Source organism: Paramacrobiotus metropolitanus, unplaced genomic scaffold (genome assembly GCF_019649055.1).
Source record: "Paramacrobiotus metropolitanus isolate TYO unplaced genomic scaffold, Prichtersi_v1.0 Parri_scaffold0000001, whole genome shotgun sequence".
Lineage (NCBI taxonomy): Eukaryota > Metazoa > Tardigrada > Eutardigrada > Parachela > Macrobiotidae > Paramacrobiotus > Paramacrobiotus metropolitanus.
In genome coordinates this window covers 2,727,197-2,744,441 of record NW_026570221.1, presented here as the reverse complement: position 1 = coordinate 2,744,441, position 17,245 = coordinate 2,727,197, and the positions used below count along the sequence as shown (strand labels likewise).

The 17,245-nt window shown below is 39.9% G+C and overlaps 2 protein-coding genes and 3 non-coding genes across 5 annotated transcripts; 3 read left to right on the top strand and 2 right to left on the bottom strand.

The window, feature by feature from the left end:
- Positions 1-5,535: 5,535 nt before the first annotated feature.
- On the top strand, positions 5,536-10,502 carry LOC129593979 (uncharacterized). Its single transcript, XM_055490556.1, has 10 exons — positions 5,536-5,947; positions 6,122-6,223; positions 6,948-6,986; positions 7,072-7,150; positions 7,508-7,581; positions 7,658-7,711; positions 9,391-9,454; positions 9,597-9,658; positions 9,997-10,052; positions 10,183-10,502. Exons 1-10 carry the CDS (start codon positions 5,848-5,850, stop codon positions 10,294-10,296), a joined length of 744 nt encoding a protein of 247 aa, XP_055346531.1. The 5' UTR covers positions 5,536-5,847; the 3' UTR covers positions 10,297-10,502.
- Positions 10,378-13,149, bottom strand: LOC129593897 (uncharacterized). Its single transcript, XM_055490438.1, has 4 exons — positions 13,020-13,149; positions 12,289-12,582; positions 11,147-11,371; positions 10,378-10,773 (listed from the first exon to the last, which is right to left on the bottom strand). The coding sequence occupies exons 1-4, from the start codon at positions 13,093-13,095 to the stop codon at positions 10,535-10,537; spliced, it is 834 nt and encodes a 277-aa protein (XP_055346413.1). The 5' UTR covers positions 13,096-13,149; the 3' UTR covers positions 10,378-10,534.
- A 1,142-nt stretch (positions 13,150-14,291) lies between these two features.
- Positions 14,292-14,363, top strand: Trnae-uuc (transfer RNA glutamic acid (anticodon UUC)). The gene has a single exon. It is a non-coding gene; the product is annotated as a tRNA-Glu (tRNA).
- A 349-nt stretch (positions 14,364-14,712) lies between these two features.
- Positions 14,713-14,784, bottom strand: Trnae-uuc (transfer RNA glutamic acid (anticodon UUC)). Its single transcript has one exon. It is a non-coding gene; the product is annotated as a tRNA-Glu (tRNA).
- A 2,327-nt stretch (positions 14,785-17,111) lies between these two features.
- Positions 17,112-17,193, top strand: Trnas-gcu (transfer RNA serine (anticodon GCU)). Its single transcript has one exon. It is a non-coding gene; the product is annotated as a tRNA-Ser (tRNA).
- The last annotated feature ends 52 nt before the right edge of the window (positions 17,194-17,245 follow it).

The following is a 17,245-nucleotide window of genomic DNA, read 5'->3' as shown; positions in this document are numbered from 1 at the left end:
GTCCGGGTACGACGAGGTCACTGGCGCTTTTTCCATCGCGTTGAAGAACTTCACGTATGTCCACACCGGTCTGTACGAGTGCTTGCACTCCAACGGGAACCAGTTGGTGGTGACGCAGCTACTGGGTCAGCGCCACTCTCTTCCGCCACGAGGTTTTCGATCCGCCCATGAAGAACGTCACCGCGCGTTACGGCGACCCCGCGGAGATGGCGTGCCCGGTTCGCTTCAAGTTCCTCCCCGGCGCCCTGAGGACCCGTTTTTTGTGGCGCAAAGGAAACTACTGCTTTCGGCCCTTTCCGTTCCGGAGGTAGCGGAAAAGGTCACTTCTTGGCGGGGTTTAATGGAATCTTCCATTTCGGCGTGGATGATCAGTGTCGATGCGACTCGAAGATGAAGATCAAAGCGTCACCTGGGAACACGACGGTCTCTATGAATGCTGGTTCCGCATTAATGATCGTCTGGACGAGTGGATCGCTCAGGAAGCCTACCTGAACGTTGTCTAACTGAAACCACCATTTAGCTGGCGGTTAAGCAACTGCGTGTGAGCTTTGTATCCTATGAATCATTTTGCGTTTGCCTCTGGAATGGTTAATGATTATTGTTGTTGTAACCGAAAAAGGCTGGGTATTTCCGGAAAATGTGAAAAGATTTAGCAGTCTTATAGCAGTCTAAAATTCTCGGGCCGGGCTTGTACTTAGACGTATTGCATGTGTGGTAGAAAATGCCAGCGCAGCCGGGCCCGCGCTCAAGCTCTGACTCAGACTCTTACCGCTCAAACTCTGACTACTCAAAGTCTGACTCTGACTTTCCAAACTCTGACTCTGACTGAATAACCTAAGAATACCTAAAGAAACTTAAGAATAACTTAAGAAACCTGAGAAAACTAAGAAACCTAAGAAACCTAATAAGAAACCTAACAAACCTTCAGAGTCAGAGTCAGACTTTGAGTAGTCAGAGTCAGAGTTGGAGTCTGGGCCGCGCAGCCTTCATGTACGTTACTGGAGGATTATGCAGATGTCACCTATTGCCTTCCCTTCATGTTCCATTTAACCATAATTTTCGTTTTTGCAAGAAGCCAGCTTTAAAAGAAAGTTAAAAAGTATTTGCAAACTTAGAAATATTCCACAGCGAACAACAGGCAGGTTTTAACGGTACATTGCGAACTTATCGTCACCCGGATGTTTTTATGCTTACGACAGAAACGCGTAGCGCTGTGCGGGAACGAATCAGTTTGTAACCGGCGGAACCATCCGGACGGATCAACCGTCCGCCGGACACTTTGGCCTGTAAGCCGACAAACTCAAGCCCCATTCCGGAAGTCCCAGAAGGCCTGGGAGGAGACCATTATGCAACGTCTCCTTATCCACCCTGCTGCAACTGTTTCAAGGCACGAGATCAGTACAGCGCGTTTACTTGCCCGGTTTAGGCCGGAAGCCGGCGTCTGGCTAAACGTTTTGCCTTTGGCCCACATCGGCAAACTACTAGGTGACGACGAACGGAAGATCAGCGTTGGTCTCCGCCTCGGTGCCACGATCTGCGACCCTCATGACTGCGCTAAATGCCATAAACCACTTGATGGTTAGGAGCACCACGGGCTGTCATGTGCCTTTTCCGCCGGACGGCATCCGCGTCACGGAGCGTTAAACTGCATATCGTGCATGAGTTTTGTATCCGCTGGCGTACCTGCAAAACTAGAGCCGCGCGGCACCTCTCACACCACCGAACGCCGCCCGGACGGCTGCACGACACTCGCTTGGAAACGCGGGCTGTGTCTCGCATGGGACGTTACATGCGAAGACACTGTTGCGCCGTCGCATGTCAAAGCCACTGCGGAAGCGGCCGCAGTGCAAGCAGAGGAAAAGAAATCCAGATTTTACTCTTAGCTGGATGGCCGCTACCTATTGGTACCGATTGCCTTCAAGACGCTTGGTTCATGGGGACCGTCGGCGATTGCAATCATCAAAGAGCTAGGGAAAAGACTTAAACAGCACACTGGAGAAGCACGTTCGCACCAATTTCTGCGGCAGCGGTTGTCGATAAAAATCCAAAAAGAAATACAGCGTCATTGCGGGCACGATGGAAGCGCAGGAAGAACTGCATGAACTGTAGCTGTATAGTTTCTTTTTTTCTCTAACAGTTCTGTAATGAGCTTGATCCGCAATTAGACGGCAAACCGTATAAATGCTCAGCAATTCAGTATAGATGTTCAACCGGATAAATGTTTACATAACGATTCGCGCTTTTCTTGGGTTAACGTGACCCTTTTCCCCCATAACGTCTTCGAAACACCGATGAAAAACATCACCGTCCGGCGCGTCCGCTACGGCGACTCAGCGGAGATGGTCTGAGCGATGCGCTTCAACTTTCTCCCCGGTATCATGACCAACCGCTTCCTGTGGCGCAAGGGAACCACCTTGTTGATAGGCAGGTCTATCCTGGGGCTGGAAGATGAGGTCACTGCGTGGACGGACATGAATGGAACCGTCTATTTTGGTGAGGATGTGCAGCATCGGTGTCAGGCGAGAGTGCGAGAGTGTCAGACGATATACGAGTAGGTAGTTACTAGGTAATAGGTACGCTCCTGTCATGGTATAATACGTATCATATTAATTTTGACGATCCAGTGGCCGTCATGTTGCTTATTTATGGGCCGGCAATCCATGTGCTTGTGATGTTTATGGTACACCGGAATTATTCTTTATCCAAAAATTTACGTTAAAGCAATAATATTTTGATCGATGCTGCGTGCACGGGTGACCTTTTTGGGTCCGCACGGATGTTGGCTGTGTACACGGCTTTTTCAGTTTTCAGTTTTTATGATTTTCGGTTTTTAGTCATAGCATTTATAGTTTTCCAGGTCTTATTCAACCACAACAGGTTTTTCGACCGGTTTCTGACCTATTTTTCATTTGCCACAAACTACTTATAGAAACTAAACAGATACTTTGTTTTACGGCACAGAATTCTTCTACGCGGCTTGATGCAAGTGTGGATAGTGTCGGTTACATGCTTCATAAGCGCCCACCAAGTGTGTCCGCAATTTTGCATGAGACCCTGCTCAAAAGTGACCGTTCCAGGATTCTTCCCGAAAAGGAACGCGGTAGCCATGGCTATATTACAGAAATTCTCACGTGGCCATTTTACACAGAAATGGCATGATCAGATTACCTTATTACAAAAATCTTCATGGAAAAAAATATTACAGAAATTCTCATGTCTTCGATCTCTTCTTACGGTGACTTTCAAGTACTTCATGGTACTGCACTAACAAGCATCCGCTGGTAGCCTGGTAACACAGTAGTTATATGAATACTGATTATCTGTGCCAGGACTTCGGCCCCTGTCCTTTGAGGCAAAGGATCTCGGCTTCTACTTCACCAATTTTGTTGCTTTAAAGTACATCCAATTTCTCTAGGTGTAGCGGTGGATCCCAGATTGTGACTTTTGCCAAAATCATTTGTTAGGTCCAGTGGTCAATCATAGGCTTGTTACCATGGACGCGATAAGAAATGCACACTCTTCTAACACAACTTGACCCAGAACAGTAGAAATATTTGAGCTGCTACTTAACAATAAGTACTAGTACGAGTACAACACAAAGTAAAAAATTCATGTAACTCAACACGTTAGTCATCATCACGTTAGTCTTCATTGCAAGTTATGTACCGTATGTACAAGTAGACAGTCCGTGTTTCGATTAATTTATGTAAAGCGTATCATAATAATTATAGATACTACTAAACATACGTACGGCTTCATAAATATTATTTTTAGTCTGTGAGCTACCGCAAAGCAACACATCCTTGGAATTACTTATTTTGTAATAGTCATCGGCCAATATTCATCCGTGCTGGGCTTGTAATAATTACGCAAAACAATTATAATAAAAATATTAAAACGATGCTCTTAAAGCATCTCAACTGGAACTGCTTATACAGCGCTTCCAGGGAGCAGTCGACTGTTCAGGTTGGAAAAGGATGCAAGGTCACGAAGCAGCTATGATTACGATTACCAGAATTGATGAACACCAATTCACTGTGCGGCCAGATCGCAGGCCTAACTTTATTAGTACGTCCCGTACGAACGGAAGAAGAAACAAAACTAAAATCAATTTTAGAAATAGAATGGGCAGCTTCCGATAAATTTGTCTAGTCTGGTCATGCTATCCGCATGGTGAGCTGGTCAGAACAGGTAGCCAGTGCCACACATGGTAAACCGCTTAGACACGTTCATTCGCTTTAATATACTCGTACATTTGTTTAAATTATAAAAATTTAAATTTCCCCGTGCACGCAGCCAACGCCCGTGCAGGAATCCCGTGCCCGCAGCCAACACCCGTTCGAAACTCCGTGCTCGCAGCCAACACCCGTGCGGTCCCAAAAATATTGCATGCAGCCAACACCCGTGTTTACCCGTGCACGCAGCCATAATATTGTAATATTTTAGGTTGTGCTGATGTTAACCTCAGTTTGTTAGATTAGTGTTTCATTTCTACCAAAAACTTCCTCAAGCCTGTGCGTATTTCACCGGCATCGTCATTGATTATTCGGCAAAGCAGCCTCTGCGAATCTTATGCAAGAAAGCCTGTAAAACAACTGTATAATTGTGAAACATCGCCGGGCTGCAAACCTGGAAACTGATTAAACGCACGCTATAAGTACACTCCAGTTAATTGGAAGTGATTTACTAGTGCATAATTACATATTCCATATATTAACGGATTGGCGGCCAATCAATTCAAAGGACTGGCGAGCAAAATGACGGATACTAGGTCGTCAAAATTAATATGACAAGCATCGTTATGTCATGACAGAAGCGTACGTACAGTACGTCATTGCTCAACAAGGGTTTTAATATTAGGCGCACAAGCAAAAATGTGCACAAGCATAATTATTACAAATTCATTCCATTTTTATCTGTCTCGCTCGACATTGTCATGGTATAAATTATTATTATAAAAAGTAACCATATGAAGTTTATTCACAAGTTGATCAGATGCATTATCTATATATTTTAAGTAAGAAGTTGCTTTCATAATATAAATAACGTACAGCATTTAAAAATAATTATTACCGGGATGTGTGTGATGCGCGTGTTTAAAAAACAGAACGCGAGTTTATAAATTTTACGCGATATCCTGCGGTTTTGCCCGGCCGTCAAATTGTCCATTTTGACGCCTAAATCCTGACCGTTTTCTTATTAGGCTAATTTTTTGGGCCGGCGAATTTCTGTTGTACCTGTATATAGGATAACAGCATAATTAATCAGGTTTGCTTCATTAAGAAAGAGATTTTATGTAGTGAAATGCAGCAGATAAAATGACACATGTACGGAAGATGTCTTGCAGATCAATCAAAATTATTATCACTGATTTTCTGCGGCTGTGATATTCGGACATCGATGTGCGTGTTGTACAGCCCGTAGCCATTTATTTTAAGCACACACCGTTTTGCGGGCTTTCGCTTAATTTAGGCTTTTGGCTGGTTAGTGCAGGCGCTCTTCTACTTCCGGCTCGAACGCCGTTCACCGCGTGAGTTCTTCACCGGTAAATTTTTTTTCTTCGGCTTTTCACGCATCGCTGCATCGATGACATAATTCGGCGCGCACCTGCGTATTGTTCGAACCGTGTGCTGATTGTTCACCATGGATAGTACAATATTATAATTTTTTCCTTTTAATTACTTATTGTGTCATCCATCTGTTTATTTACTGCATGCATGGGTTATTTTTTATATTAGTTTTGTATAATATTGTCATTTTTATATGCACGTTTTAGTTTTATTTTGTTTATTAATTTTCGCCAATAATTCATATTAATATTTTGACGTAAAAACGTCAGCACGTGAAATGCGTATTTATTCGAATTCTTTATTATTTCGCCTTTTGGTGTTTCTTTGGCTGCCGCTGTTGGGAATTTACGCTTATTATCAGCACAACCGATGTTTTGGTAAGTCATGATTGTTGATTTATGCTGTTTTATTGCGCTGTTCCATGTTGAGTAATATGAGCGATTACCTTTCAATGAACTGATTTGATGCCATAAAAAGCTGATTTGATGTGCAGAAAGATTATACAGTTAATTTTTAATGAATTTATTCGTCACCGCAGTTTTATTAATTAGGCACCGGCGACTGTATAATTGCGATTGGCTACTTGGGAGGCGGTTTCACCGATGAATATCACAGATGGATGGCCGAATGCGGTGATGGGGAAGCGTTAATCGGTAAGTTAAAACCCTATAATGCATTTGCAATTAATTTCTTATAAGGGCAATTTGCTGCATTATTCTGTGTAAATAAATATATTTCGTGTTTGATGTGAATATTGTGAAATAATTTATTTATTAATAATCATTAATCACCATAAAATATATTTACTTTTTAGTTTTTAATAACCAAAATCATTCCGTTTCCATAAATAAATTATTTTGCGTTTTAAGTCAATTTTGTTTACATAAGTAATTTATTTATTAATCAATTAATCACTAAAAATAATCAATTAATCACTTAAAAGCAAAACAGTTATTTTCTTGAAATTGTTTGCTTTCTAAAGATAGATAAAAAATGGTTTTTTCACAATAATATAATTTGAATAGTTAAGATTTGGTCTACTTTATTGCCTGTCTTAAATCTGCTTTAATTTTCCATGCAAAGGCGTGAAAAATAAAATCTCAGATGCAAATAGAGCTCTTAATAAAATAAACAGTGATAGTAATTACAAAGCAATTAATCACGCAAATTCAAGAAAAAGGAAGCCCTGTAGGTTTAACGCTGAACTTGGGCCGCGGGCGCCGATTTGGCCGATATTTTAAGTCCATTGTCCGCACACACATCTGTACACTTGGCGGTTAAATTGCACGCTTAATTGTGGCACAATTGTTTTGATAGAGAAGTTTTTCCGCCCCTGCTCGCGCATTTATTTTACCTTGACAGATTTGTTTCTTGTAGGCATCTACGACACCTACAAACAATTTATGGGGATTTCGCGTAGGTCACATCGGGTCTACCTATGTGTGGCGATCTTTTTTAGGACGACGCCGTTAAATTTGTTGATTAATTATTTTTGTTACAGAAATCTGGTGTTTCTTCATGTTTCCGATGAAACCGCCGTCAAATGGAATTTATCCATTTTATTCGACGTGCAATGTGAGGTCAGAAAAAGCCTCTATTCCTTAATCACACTGAGATAATCTTAATATTATAATATTACGTTAAATTGAGAAGCTGGATTTTTATAAAATCGAAGCATTAAAAATATTAACTATCAAATATTATTCTGTATTAATCTGCGTAGTATAAAAATTTATAGTAATACGGTTAGTATTCATAATTCGTTCTATCTTCATCTGCCCTATTTGTGTAGCGAGGGCTCGTACAGAATATTTGCTTAGGCGAGTTGTAGCAGTATTGGAATAGGCATAAAAACATATTTTATTCATTTTTTTCCGGTATTTTCTCGAAGGGGTAAAATATAATAATTATAATTACGTGTTTTGCGATATTTGCAGAAATATGACAATGCTGGAGTTTTACTGCTATGATAAATATTATCCGATGGACACAGTTGATACCTTTGTAACCGGTAGATGGTGCTCTAAATTTACCATCTTTCAAGCGTCGGAATTATGAATATCCCATACAGTGATTTTCCCTTTAAGCTTATTACGGAGCCACCTCGGCGGATCCTCTGCAGCCTACACTGCAAAAATGCTGTACGTGTGACCTTGCGTTAATTACTTATTATCACACCATTATTATTTTCAGTTATTTCTGTTTTGCTCATAAGTGTTTAAAGGCGCACATACCGTAATTATCGAATTAGAAGCCCAGGGTTACAAATATTTTAAAGGTCACTTCTATGCGCCCCAAAATTTTAGGGCGCATAGTTAATTTGCTATGCGCCCAAAAAATTTGAGGCGCCTAGTTAATTTGCTATGCGCCCCAAAATTTCCGGTCAAAATAGAAAAGCCAGTAGTTCAAAACGTTATGGAGCGTTAAAACATGGTATCAGCGAATCCGTAATGTTGCTGTGAAAGTGGTACAGACCAGGCAAATATTGCAAAAAAAAAATGGTCATGCTTGTACTCGTACAACGCATTACGGCACTTTAATCCAAAACATTATAATACAAATAATTACGATGGCTCACTAACCAGGCATAATCAGATTTTAATTCAAAAGAAATTGCTGCAGTATTTCCTATTTAATCTGTCATAGACTAAGAAAAATGTAAGGTTCCGTGATTATTGATTGAATTTACGAACTTTATTAATGGGGTACTTGTACTCCTTAATTTTGGTGAACAAAGCCGACAGATAGTTTTCTTTTTTCAGTCAGGCAATCTCTACGTTAAAATGTTGAAGCATGGATTCGTAATGCCTATAGAAGCCATAACGCATTGCTAACTAAATAACACATAACCAGTGCTGAAGAAAACCTAAATAAGCAGACAAATTTTGTTTTTACCAACTTGCCAGATGCAGAGTACGTTTGATTATAAATTTAGATGATAACTATGCCGAAACACAGGTATACAAGTACAGCGAAGTTAAAAGTCTACCTTTTTATGTCACTATGTACCGGTAATTGTTATTATGATAACTATTTATCTTTAGAAAATAATATTTTCCAGTATTTGTTTTTTTTCATATATTCCAATATTTATTTCATATATTCCATTTGATATTCTCATATATATCTCACAATAAATGTCCGAAAAACTGTAAACACGGCTGAAACACCCTCTGTAATCGAGACAGTGGCATGGAATTATGGAAGCCGTCTCGGAAGCGCGGCCCAAATACCGGTAACCACAGAAAAACTGGTTGCAGTAAGCTATTAATACCGATAATCGCAAAAGAAAGAAATTGATGAAATTCATGAAAAATGAAATTTTTACCGGTTAAATAGATAAGGTCAACGGTGTGCCATTTATACTTTTACAGCCTAAATACGAAATGTGCCAATTCAAGTCTGGTAAATCTAACTGGTAAATCAGCGGGGTACATATGTACTGTACAGTGTACACATACACGAAAAAATGCATCAGATTTCGCGGACAACTCAAAAACAGTGAAAAAACTTCTAAAAGGAGATAAAGAACGTAAAATTAATTTTCCCGTTAAAAGAAAGTAATAAAAACGGTAAAAATGGAAATACAAAATTTTTAACTGCAATTTTTTGGGCGCATAGCAAATTAACTATGCGCCCTAAAATTTTGGGGCGCATAGCACTTTCGTATTTTAAAAGACCCACGCGGTGGGCTCCAATTACGGGCATGGGCCTGTACTGGGGGGGGGGAGGCATCAAATTCGATAATTACGGTAATAGGACAACCGATTAAACAATTGTAAAAGTTTTTTGTAATTGTAATTATAACAATTGTCAACAGGCAAAACGCCACCGGGATATAAAATTGATTATACGCGCTGCGAGTGGAAGTACACACATGATAGGTAAGGAAATAAGGGTTGTTCCGGTTGTACACTGTACAGTAGAGCATCATATGCATCCAGCTAGTACTCTGTACATCACCGTATAATTAGGACGTTTTGTTTCGGAATAAAAAGTTTAACACGTTCACCTTTGCTTCTGCAGAGCCGGTGAACATTACGACGGGTATTGGATTGTTAAATGTGATACGCATTACGTCATGACAGGTATGACCTTTCGAAATCGTATTGTTTAAGTACTCGTGCCAATACAGCGCTAATCTAACCATAAGCGGTCTGTACAGACTATACCTAGTACATACTGTGTTTAATAATTGTTAGAACAGAAAAAAACCTGTTTTTGATTGGAAAATTCCAGTCGTTCCTTGGAATATTATCGTTTCGTCCTTGTGTCATTTTCGTCTGTCAGTTATCTGTGCTGTCATTTGTCGGTCATACGAATTACTGATAATTCGTATGTCTACTATACAGTTTATACATAGCCCAATAATTATAGGGCTGTAAGCGATAGTTACTTCGATAATATACATGTATGTACATTGTAGGTACTGGTTTTGCTACGAATCCCTGGGATAATCAGCTGCACGTGGTATGGATACAGGTACGGTTGCGCTAACAGCTGCTTTATCCCAAAATTAAAATCGAAATTCATTTAGAAAAAAAAATCAGTTACATTGCGGCGGTTTATAAATAATAAATGATTAAATTAATTAAAAATATGCTGACCGCAGTGCTGTCCGGTGGTAACGGTGCCGGGCGCCCCGAATCAGAACCTGTACGCGAACAAACCGCAGCAGATGCTGGATTACAAACCCTCCATGGACCGACTGCGGAGCCTCGGCTAAATTCCCATGACTTTTTGCCATACATCCCATAATGCAATCTGTGATTTTTCTTGTTGACTGTTAAGTTGATTGGCCAGTATATTTACATACTGTGTATTTATTAAAATAATTACTGCATTAATTGTCCGCATCTATAGCATGTATACGAAATTATTATTGAGAGTATTCAATGATCTTCGATGGTGTACATTGTGTATAGCAAAGGTTCTCGCATGCGGAAATTGCAAACATGGGTTAATTAATGGCCGTTGTTGGGATGCGGTGAAAGATGCCCGTGTCCGCCGCCGTTACTATGGCTAATATGGCTGAGGTGGCCGTGACTGTGGCTGTTGTGGGCGTGGCCGGGATTCAGATTGGTCAGATCGCTGCGTTTGCGCCGGTGGCCGGGGTGGTGGTCCGCTCCCGGGGGCGGGAAGGGCGGGGGATGGGGACAGGTCAGGGTACACGGACAGGGACCTCCGCAACGGATTCCCGCTTCTGTAAATTAACGTACAAGTTGCCTTTCCAAAAACACGCAAAATTATTGATAAAAATTAAAAATTAAAAAAAAAACAATTTAGACTTTAGTAAATAATATTTGCAATTTAAATAATATCAATCCCGTTTTGATTCATGTACTTTTTCCGTATAAGTTATACTTGTCATGAACGTTTTTCGATACAGCAGCTAGTGTAATTCCGAATATTTTTGGAATACTTATTATGCAGTCTAACTATACAGTGCAAAGAATGTTATACAGCGTTTATTATTGTAAAAAATATGTAAAATTAAGCTGAAATGAAATCTAAAAGCTTCGACAAGAAAATTCATTAAACTACGTAGTAATTCTTGAAGTGACCTTTCTACTTACTGGGATTGTCATGAAGGTAGACCACCGCGGCATGCCCCGATGCGGCGGTATGGCCATCGCTAAGGCATGCCGGCTCATCCTCTTCCGGCTCCTCCTCTTCGCTGGATTCCTTCTCCCGATGCCCCGCTTTTCCATGGTCCGGTTCGACTTCGTTACCGTGACTCTCCAATGCATGCTCCAACCAATAAATCTCCGCTTCCTTGGCGCACAACCGGCCGCCCAGCGCTACCGAGAAAGCCATAGAAAATGTAAAATAACTAAATAACTGGTATAAAATTAATAAAACCTTAAACTAACCAGGGAACATTTTCCGCCTCCAAAATAAAAAAATTCTCATATTTTGTAAAACGGTAGTGTACTATTGTAGTATGCTTAAAAAAATATTTTTAGCTGCCATCGTCAAGGGGGCGTGGCCAGAAAACAATTAAAAGTCTGCATACTATCATATGCTGTGTAATGCAACGCAGTACAAGTTATTCGTAATTATGATGTTAACTTTTCCTGCAGCACCGTGGACCTTTTGCAGCTGTCCGCTGTCGTGAAATGATGTAATTAAAAGAGCCCCACGTGCGTCGGCTCACGCCATTGCTGCCTGGGTACACATTTTCGAAAATTTTTCATCGATTTGTGTTGTAAACAATAAGTTGTGCAAGAAACTTTTTTCTGCTAATAAACAGATATGTGCTGCACTTTCTGAATTAACATAACAAATTTCTGAAAATGTGCACACAGGCAGCAATGGCACGAGCCGACGCACGTGGGTTTTTTTGATGTCGTTTCACGACAGCGGACAGTTGCGAAAGGTCCACGGTGCTGAAGGAAAAAGTTAACATCATAATTACGAATAACTTGTACTGCACTGCATTACACAGTATGTGATAGTATGCAAACTTTTAATTGTTGTCTGGCCACGCCCCCTTGACGATGGCAGCTAAAAATATTTTTTAAGCATACTACAAAAGTACACTACCATTTTACAAAATATGAGAATTTTTTGAATTTAGAGGCGGAAAATGTTCCCTGGTAAGACCTGCATGTAATAAAATTTGAATTAAAATAAAAATTAAGTTAAAATAAAAGGAAAATTAAATTCATAACTTTTATAAATTTGACTATTAAGCCCCATGAGGCGGTAGGCGTACTTGCGTTCTTGGCCATGGCGTTAACAAACTCGCAGGGATTCGTGTAGTTTTTTCCGTCGTTGGCGCAGATCACCGGATGGGGCGGGGGATGAGGCGGCGGGTGGGGCGGGGGCGAAGGGTGACCGCTGCTGGCATGACTGTCGGTATGAGGGGGCGGTGGCGGTGGGGGCGGGGCCAGAGGCGGCGTGAACGCGGTGCAGTTGCAGTTGGGCGGAAGCACCGTCGGCGCCGCTACGCTGGTGATTGTCGTGCTGGAGGGATGGTGGGCGAAGAGGGCCCACGCCGCGGGATGACCTTTACTTAATGCACAACTTAATTATATAGTATCGGCACGTAAAAGCTAAAAATATATACATTGTATATTAAGAATCACCCGCAAAACTGAAAAGGTAAAATTAGGAATTAAATTGTTCGGACAATTAAAGTTCCTAATATTTTTATTAGCAGTAAGTAATTATGACGCGTTGGCAAAATACCGTATAGCAGCCATTTAGCAATTATTGTCAAATAAGGAAATATCCCACCATTTTTAAAATATTTGTTCGCATGCTAAGGATAATAAAATAAAACAGAATTCTGTAAAAAATGAAAAAAATTGTGTACCTGTAGTATAAAAATCTTCGCTGGTTCAGGTGTTTAAATTCGTTCCACGTAAAAACAAGTAATAAAATTAGCGAAAGTAATATCATTACAGCTAAATAAATAATTCAAGGATTTTTAATGACGCATACCTGTGACAAATAAGAAGCAGGCGAGTGCGCTTAACATGTTGTATGAATAAATCCTCAAAAATTCCGTTGGATACATACAAACAATGCCGCACCGGCATTTCCGCTACCGGCTTTTTATATACTCGCCTTTTTCGTAAATTTCTTTACACAATGCAGCATTGTTTTGGCCGTTCGGCAACGCTGTTTAAAAGGGACGTCCTGTGAAATTGACTGCACTTCGGCAACGTGAGCATGCGGACCGGCTTAATCATGTTGATGCTGCCCGGGCTAAGCGAACAGTCGGCGAATTGTCCAACATCATGGCAAAACAATCACCACTGAAAGAACCGCTTTCTATGGATTACTGCTGAGGGGACAGTTCTCAGGCTTTGCCGCATGAACCCGCATTGGAAGGAGATTCAAGTGGTCAGGGAATTAAATTTCTTCTGACGCGTTGTTGCGAGCTAAGAGCGAAACATGTGCGTGTTAACTGATGTAAAATTATGTCAGGGTGTAACAGGAGTTTGTATTGCAATACCGTAAATTGATAAACTGATATTATTTTAGTCAAAAAATTACAAAATAATTACGTTAGCTCAAATGTACAATTAACGAGACAAATAAAGGACACAAAGTATTAAAAAATAATGAGTATCGTACAATTAAAAGAGGGCAAAAATGTATATTCTGCAAGTTAACTTCATTCAGTTATTATACATGGCAATCCGATTTTTTCTCGGTTCAGTTGTCATCTGAAGCTAGCTGCGCGGAGCCACACAAGCCCATAGACTACAATATCGTATGTAAACATACTTAAACGGAATTTTTGTATTGCCGGAATAAAAATAAAATCGAACGATTTTATTCAGGTATAATTAATGGCTGCAATAATAAGCGTGCGTGTCTCGTAGGCACCGATTAAAATTATCAGAAATTTTAATTTTGAAAATATAAGAGAAACCCGGATGTGAAAATATCAACTGACAACTTCACTTCAAAATTATTCGGACCATGCACTGATAGTGGTCCCAATACAACAGTCGCATTTCCTCTAACGGAATCGCCAAGGTACGTCTTAGGAATTTAATCGGCTTAATTAAACAGAGGTTTATTTTTGCGCATGCCGTGCACATGATCAGATATAAACGAAGCTAATTACGCAATGCGAAGAGAATGCAATGGCAAATCATGCACGAAAATCGGCAAGTGTTGATTACATAACGATGAGTGATGACTAACTCTGCTACTCTACCGCTACATGGGCAAACACCGCACAGTGTATAAGAGGAAATATCCCATGTGGTCTAGTGGCTAGGATTCCGCGCTTTCACCGCGGCGGCCGGGGTTCGATTCCCCGCATGGGAAAACTTTTTGTTTTTTCACGCTTTCACTTCGGGCATTAGGGTTGCTTTGCTTCAACTATACAAAGGCATCAAAAACTTTAAATAATAGACAAATAAGAGCGGAAAACATTTATTGCGGTCTCTGAACTATGTATAACGTACTCTGTACTGTACACACGAATACAACCCTAGCCGTGCAAGCACAACTATTAATTAACGGTTAAAATAAATTACTGTACATGATAAATAAATTAGTGCATCGTAACACACAACCCCTGATAAATAATTCAAACGTTGAATGAATATTTCCTTACTTTGGTTACTACGAGTAATTTAGATGTGGTTCAGCGGCAAAAAAAACAAAAAAAGTTTTCCCATGCGGGGAATCGAACCCCGGCCGCCGCGGTGAAAGCGCGGAATCCTAGCCACTAGACCACATGGGAGTCAGCTCGTTATATTGGTAGCAGATTTGGGCGAACAGAAAGGCAAACCGGCAAAATTGCACGCATCCACTTTGAAGTTGGAAGTACGTAAATGTGTATTAGAGCCCCCAAACAGTACGTATACAGTACTGGCGTACTGCCGTATACGGCATACTGTACGGCACAACAGTACGTAACCGTAGTGAAAATTGGTACGGTAACGAAAGTGCCGTACGTAACCGTAAGCCAAAAACAATGGGTTTGTATAACTATACGGTACGGTCAATCCAGTTATTTTTGCCGTAACCGTACCGTACCAGTAGGAGCCGTAAGCGGAAACCGTACGTAGCCGTATAGAAATTTGCTACTGTTTGGGGGCTCTAATGTGTATGTATATCGCGTTCGATTACCATATATTCACTATAATCTCTATACTCTATAATTCCTTCTTTAAAATTACAAAAAAAAGATTCATGTGTTAAGTAGAGGAGAGCAAGCGGTCTTTTACCTTATTGATGCTTCCGTTGCGTGAGTTTTGTTTACAAAACTTTTAAAAAAAGGGTTATGCGTGCCTTTTCCCCTAATTTTTAATAGGGGTTTTTTGCCGCATAACAGCAAGCGGAACTCAGTAAAGGTTGATATATACTACCAGCCGGAAAAAAATATGAATAGCTAGAGCTTTAACGCTAAACACGTAACCAGACCGCGTACCGACGATGCTGCACAAGAACAGGCGCTGTCATTGGTCAACAGGGTGGTGGCGTAGCGTGCCGCGCTTAATCCTGCTTGGCACAAATATGATCATGATGTGGTTAATCTTCCCTGATGTACACTTTTGATCCGATTTCCGGCGGGGGGTGCACATCGATGACACCAGTAATCAGCACGTGCAGCATCCATTGCGCATTTGTGGGAGGTCCGTTAGGGACTTAAATATAAAGCGCCGGCAATTAATTTTTACATACGCATACGTACATATAGATATTTACGATTAGCAATAAATGGTCGGTTCATATAAATATTCTAGAAAAAGCTTTCGCTGGTGGACACCACTTACAATTAATGATGCAAAATTTAAACGTTAATATTATTAACGTTTAAATCGAATTATTATGTAGTTCGACTTTTAATCTACAATTCGATGGGCAATCAGGTTTTTGGCGTTCATTTCTTTCATCCGGAGTTTCTTATATCCACACACTGGACCAATTAATTCAATGGATGAATGCCGATAAGTAGAAAATTATGAATAGCATTAATTTGATTTGGTAGTAATCAATTTGTAGTGATTAAATAAAGTTAGTAACTATTCTGGGACTGAGAATAAAAACTTGGTTATAAACGGTACGTACTGTATTGATGTACAGTATCATAAGCCGACCACAACGATTTTCCTTGTCTGTATTTAACGCAACGCAACTGTGCGGTTTCTTCGCTCAAAAAATCGAAACACTGGAAATAATTATAGAAATGAACTAAAGCGTGGTAATTTTAAACAAGCTCATCGTAACTTCGTACAAAATTAAGCCGGAAACAATACAAATACTTAATTGATTTTATTGCAGTACTTCGTATGTGTATATCTCTGTATGCGTATACGAGCAAAAATATGTCGGAAGTTTGACGATAACGGTAATCCTAACTTAATTTCGAAGCAGTAGTGTCTGCTTATTGCCCTAATACATAGTAATTAGTACAGTATTAAAAAAAACTTTAATATTAATCCATTAATACACTATAACATTATGCTACATAATTATACTAAAATATTAAAAAAAAACTTTAATCAGAATTTGTGCCGGCGAGCTATAACTTAACTTAAAAAAACTTAACTTAAAACTCAACTTAAAAAAAACTTTAATATTAATGCATTAATACACTATAACATTATGCTACATAATTATACTAAAATATTAAAAAAACACTTTAATCAGAATTTGTGCCGGCGAGCTGTAACTTAACTTAAAAAAACTTAAAAAAACTTAACTTAAAACTTAACTTAATAAAACTTTAATATTAATGCATTAATACACTATTACATTATGCTACATAATTATACTAAAATATTAAAAACAAACTTTAATCAGAATTTGTGCCGGCGAGCATTTGCATAAAGGTACAGTAGAAACTTGAAGTCAGGCATATCTGCTGATTTCTGAATAGATCTACACGCAACTGTGCAATGTACACCTGTATTCCGGAAATTTATGAGATTATTATTTACGGTGCGATATTGCAAAGAACTAATCAATAAGCAATGCGTCGGCAGACTGCGGTGCGTGGAAAACCGGTCATGATTGATGTGAGCTAAAGCTGTAGGGCTAATGCATCAGAGAAGTTAACACGATGTGGAGGTGGCCGAGTGGTTAAGGCGTTTGGCTGCTAACCAAATGGGCTCTGCCCGCATGAGTTCGAATCTCATCCTTCACGAACTTTTTGTCTTTTTTTCATTCCAGAACTTCAGGAAATATTTTTTTGTCGT

Bases quoted from the DNA above. Each gene is read 5' to 3' on its own strand.
- LOC129593897 (XM_055490438.1), bottom strand. From the start codon at position 13,095: ATGTATCCAACGGAATTTTTGAGGATTTATTCATACAACATGTTAAGC. The intron at 12,583-13,019 runs GTATGCGTCATT...CATTAAGTAAAG, and splicing joins CTGCTTCTTATTTGTCACAG to GTCATCCCGCGGCGTGGGCC. The intron at 11,372-12,288 runs GTACGCCTACCG...CTTTCTCGGTAG, and splicing joins CGCCATGGCCAAGAACGCAA to CGCTGGGCGGCCGGTTGTGC.
- LOC129593979 (XM_055490556.1), top strand. From the start codon at position 5,848: ATGCGTATTTATTCGAATTCTTTATTATTTCGCCTTTTGGTGTTTCTT. The intron at 6,987-7,071 runs GTAGGTCACATC...TTTTTGTTACAG, and splicing joins ACAATTTATGGGGATTTCGC to AAATCTGGTGTTTCTTCATG. The intron at 7,712-9,390 runs GTACGTGTGACC...AATTGTCAACAG, and splicing joins GCCTACACTGCAAAAATGCT to GCAAAACGCCACCGGGATAT.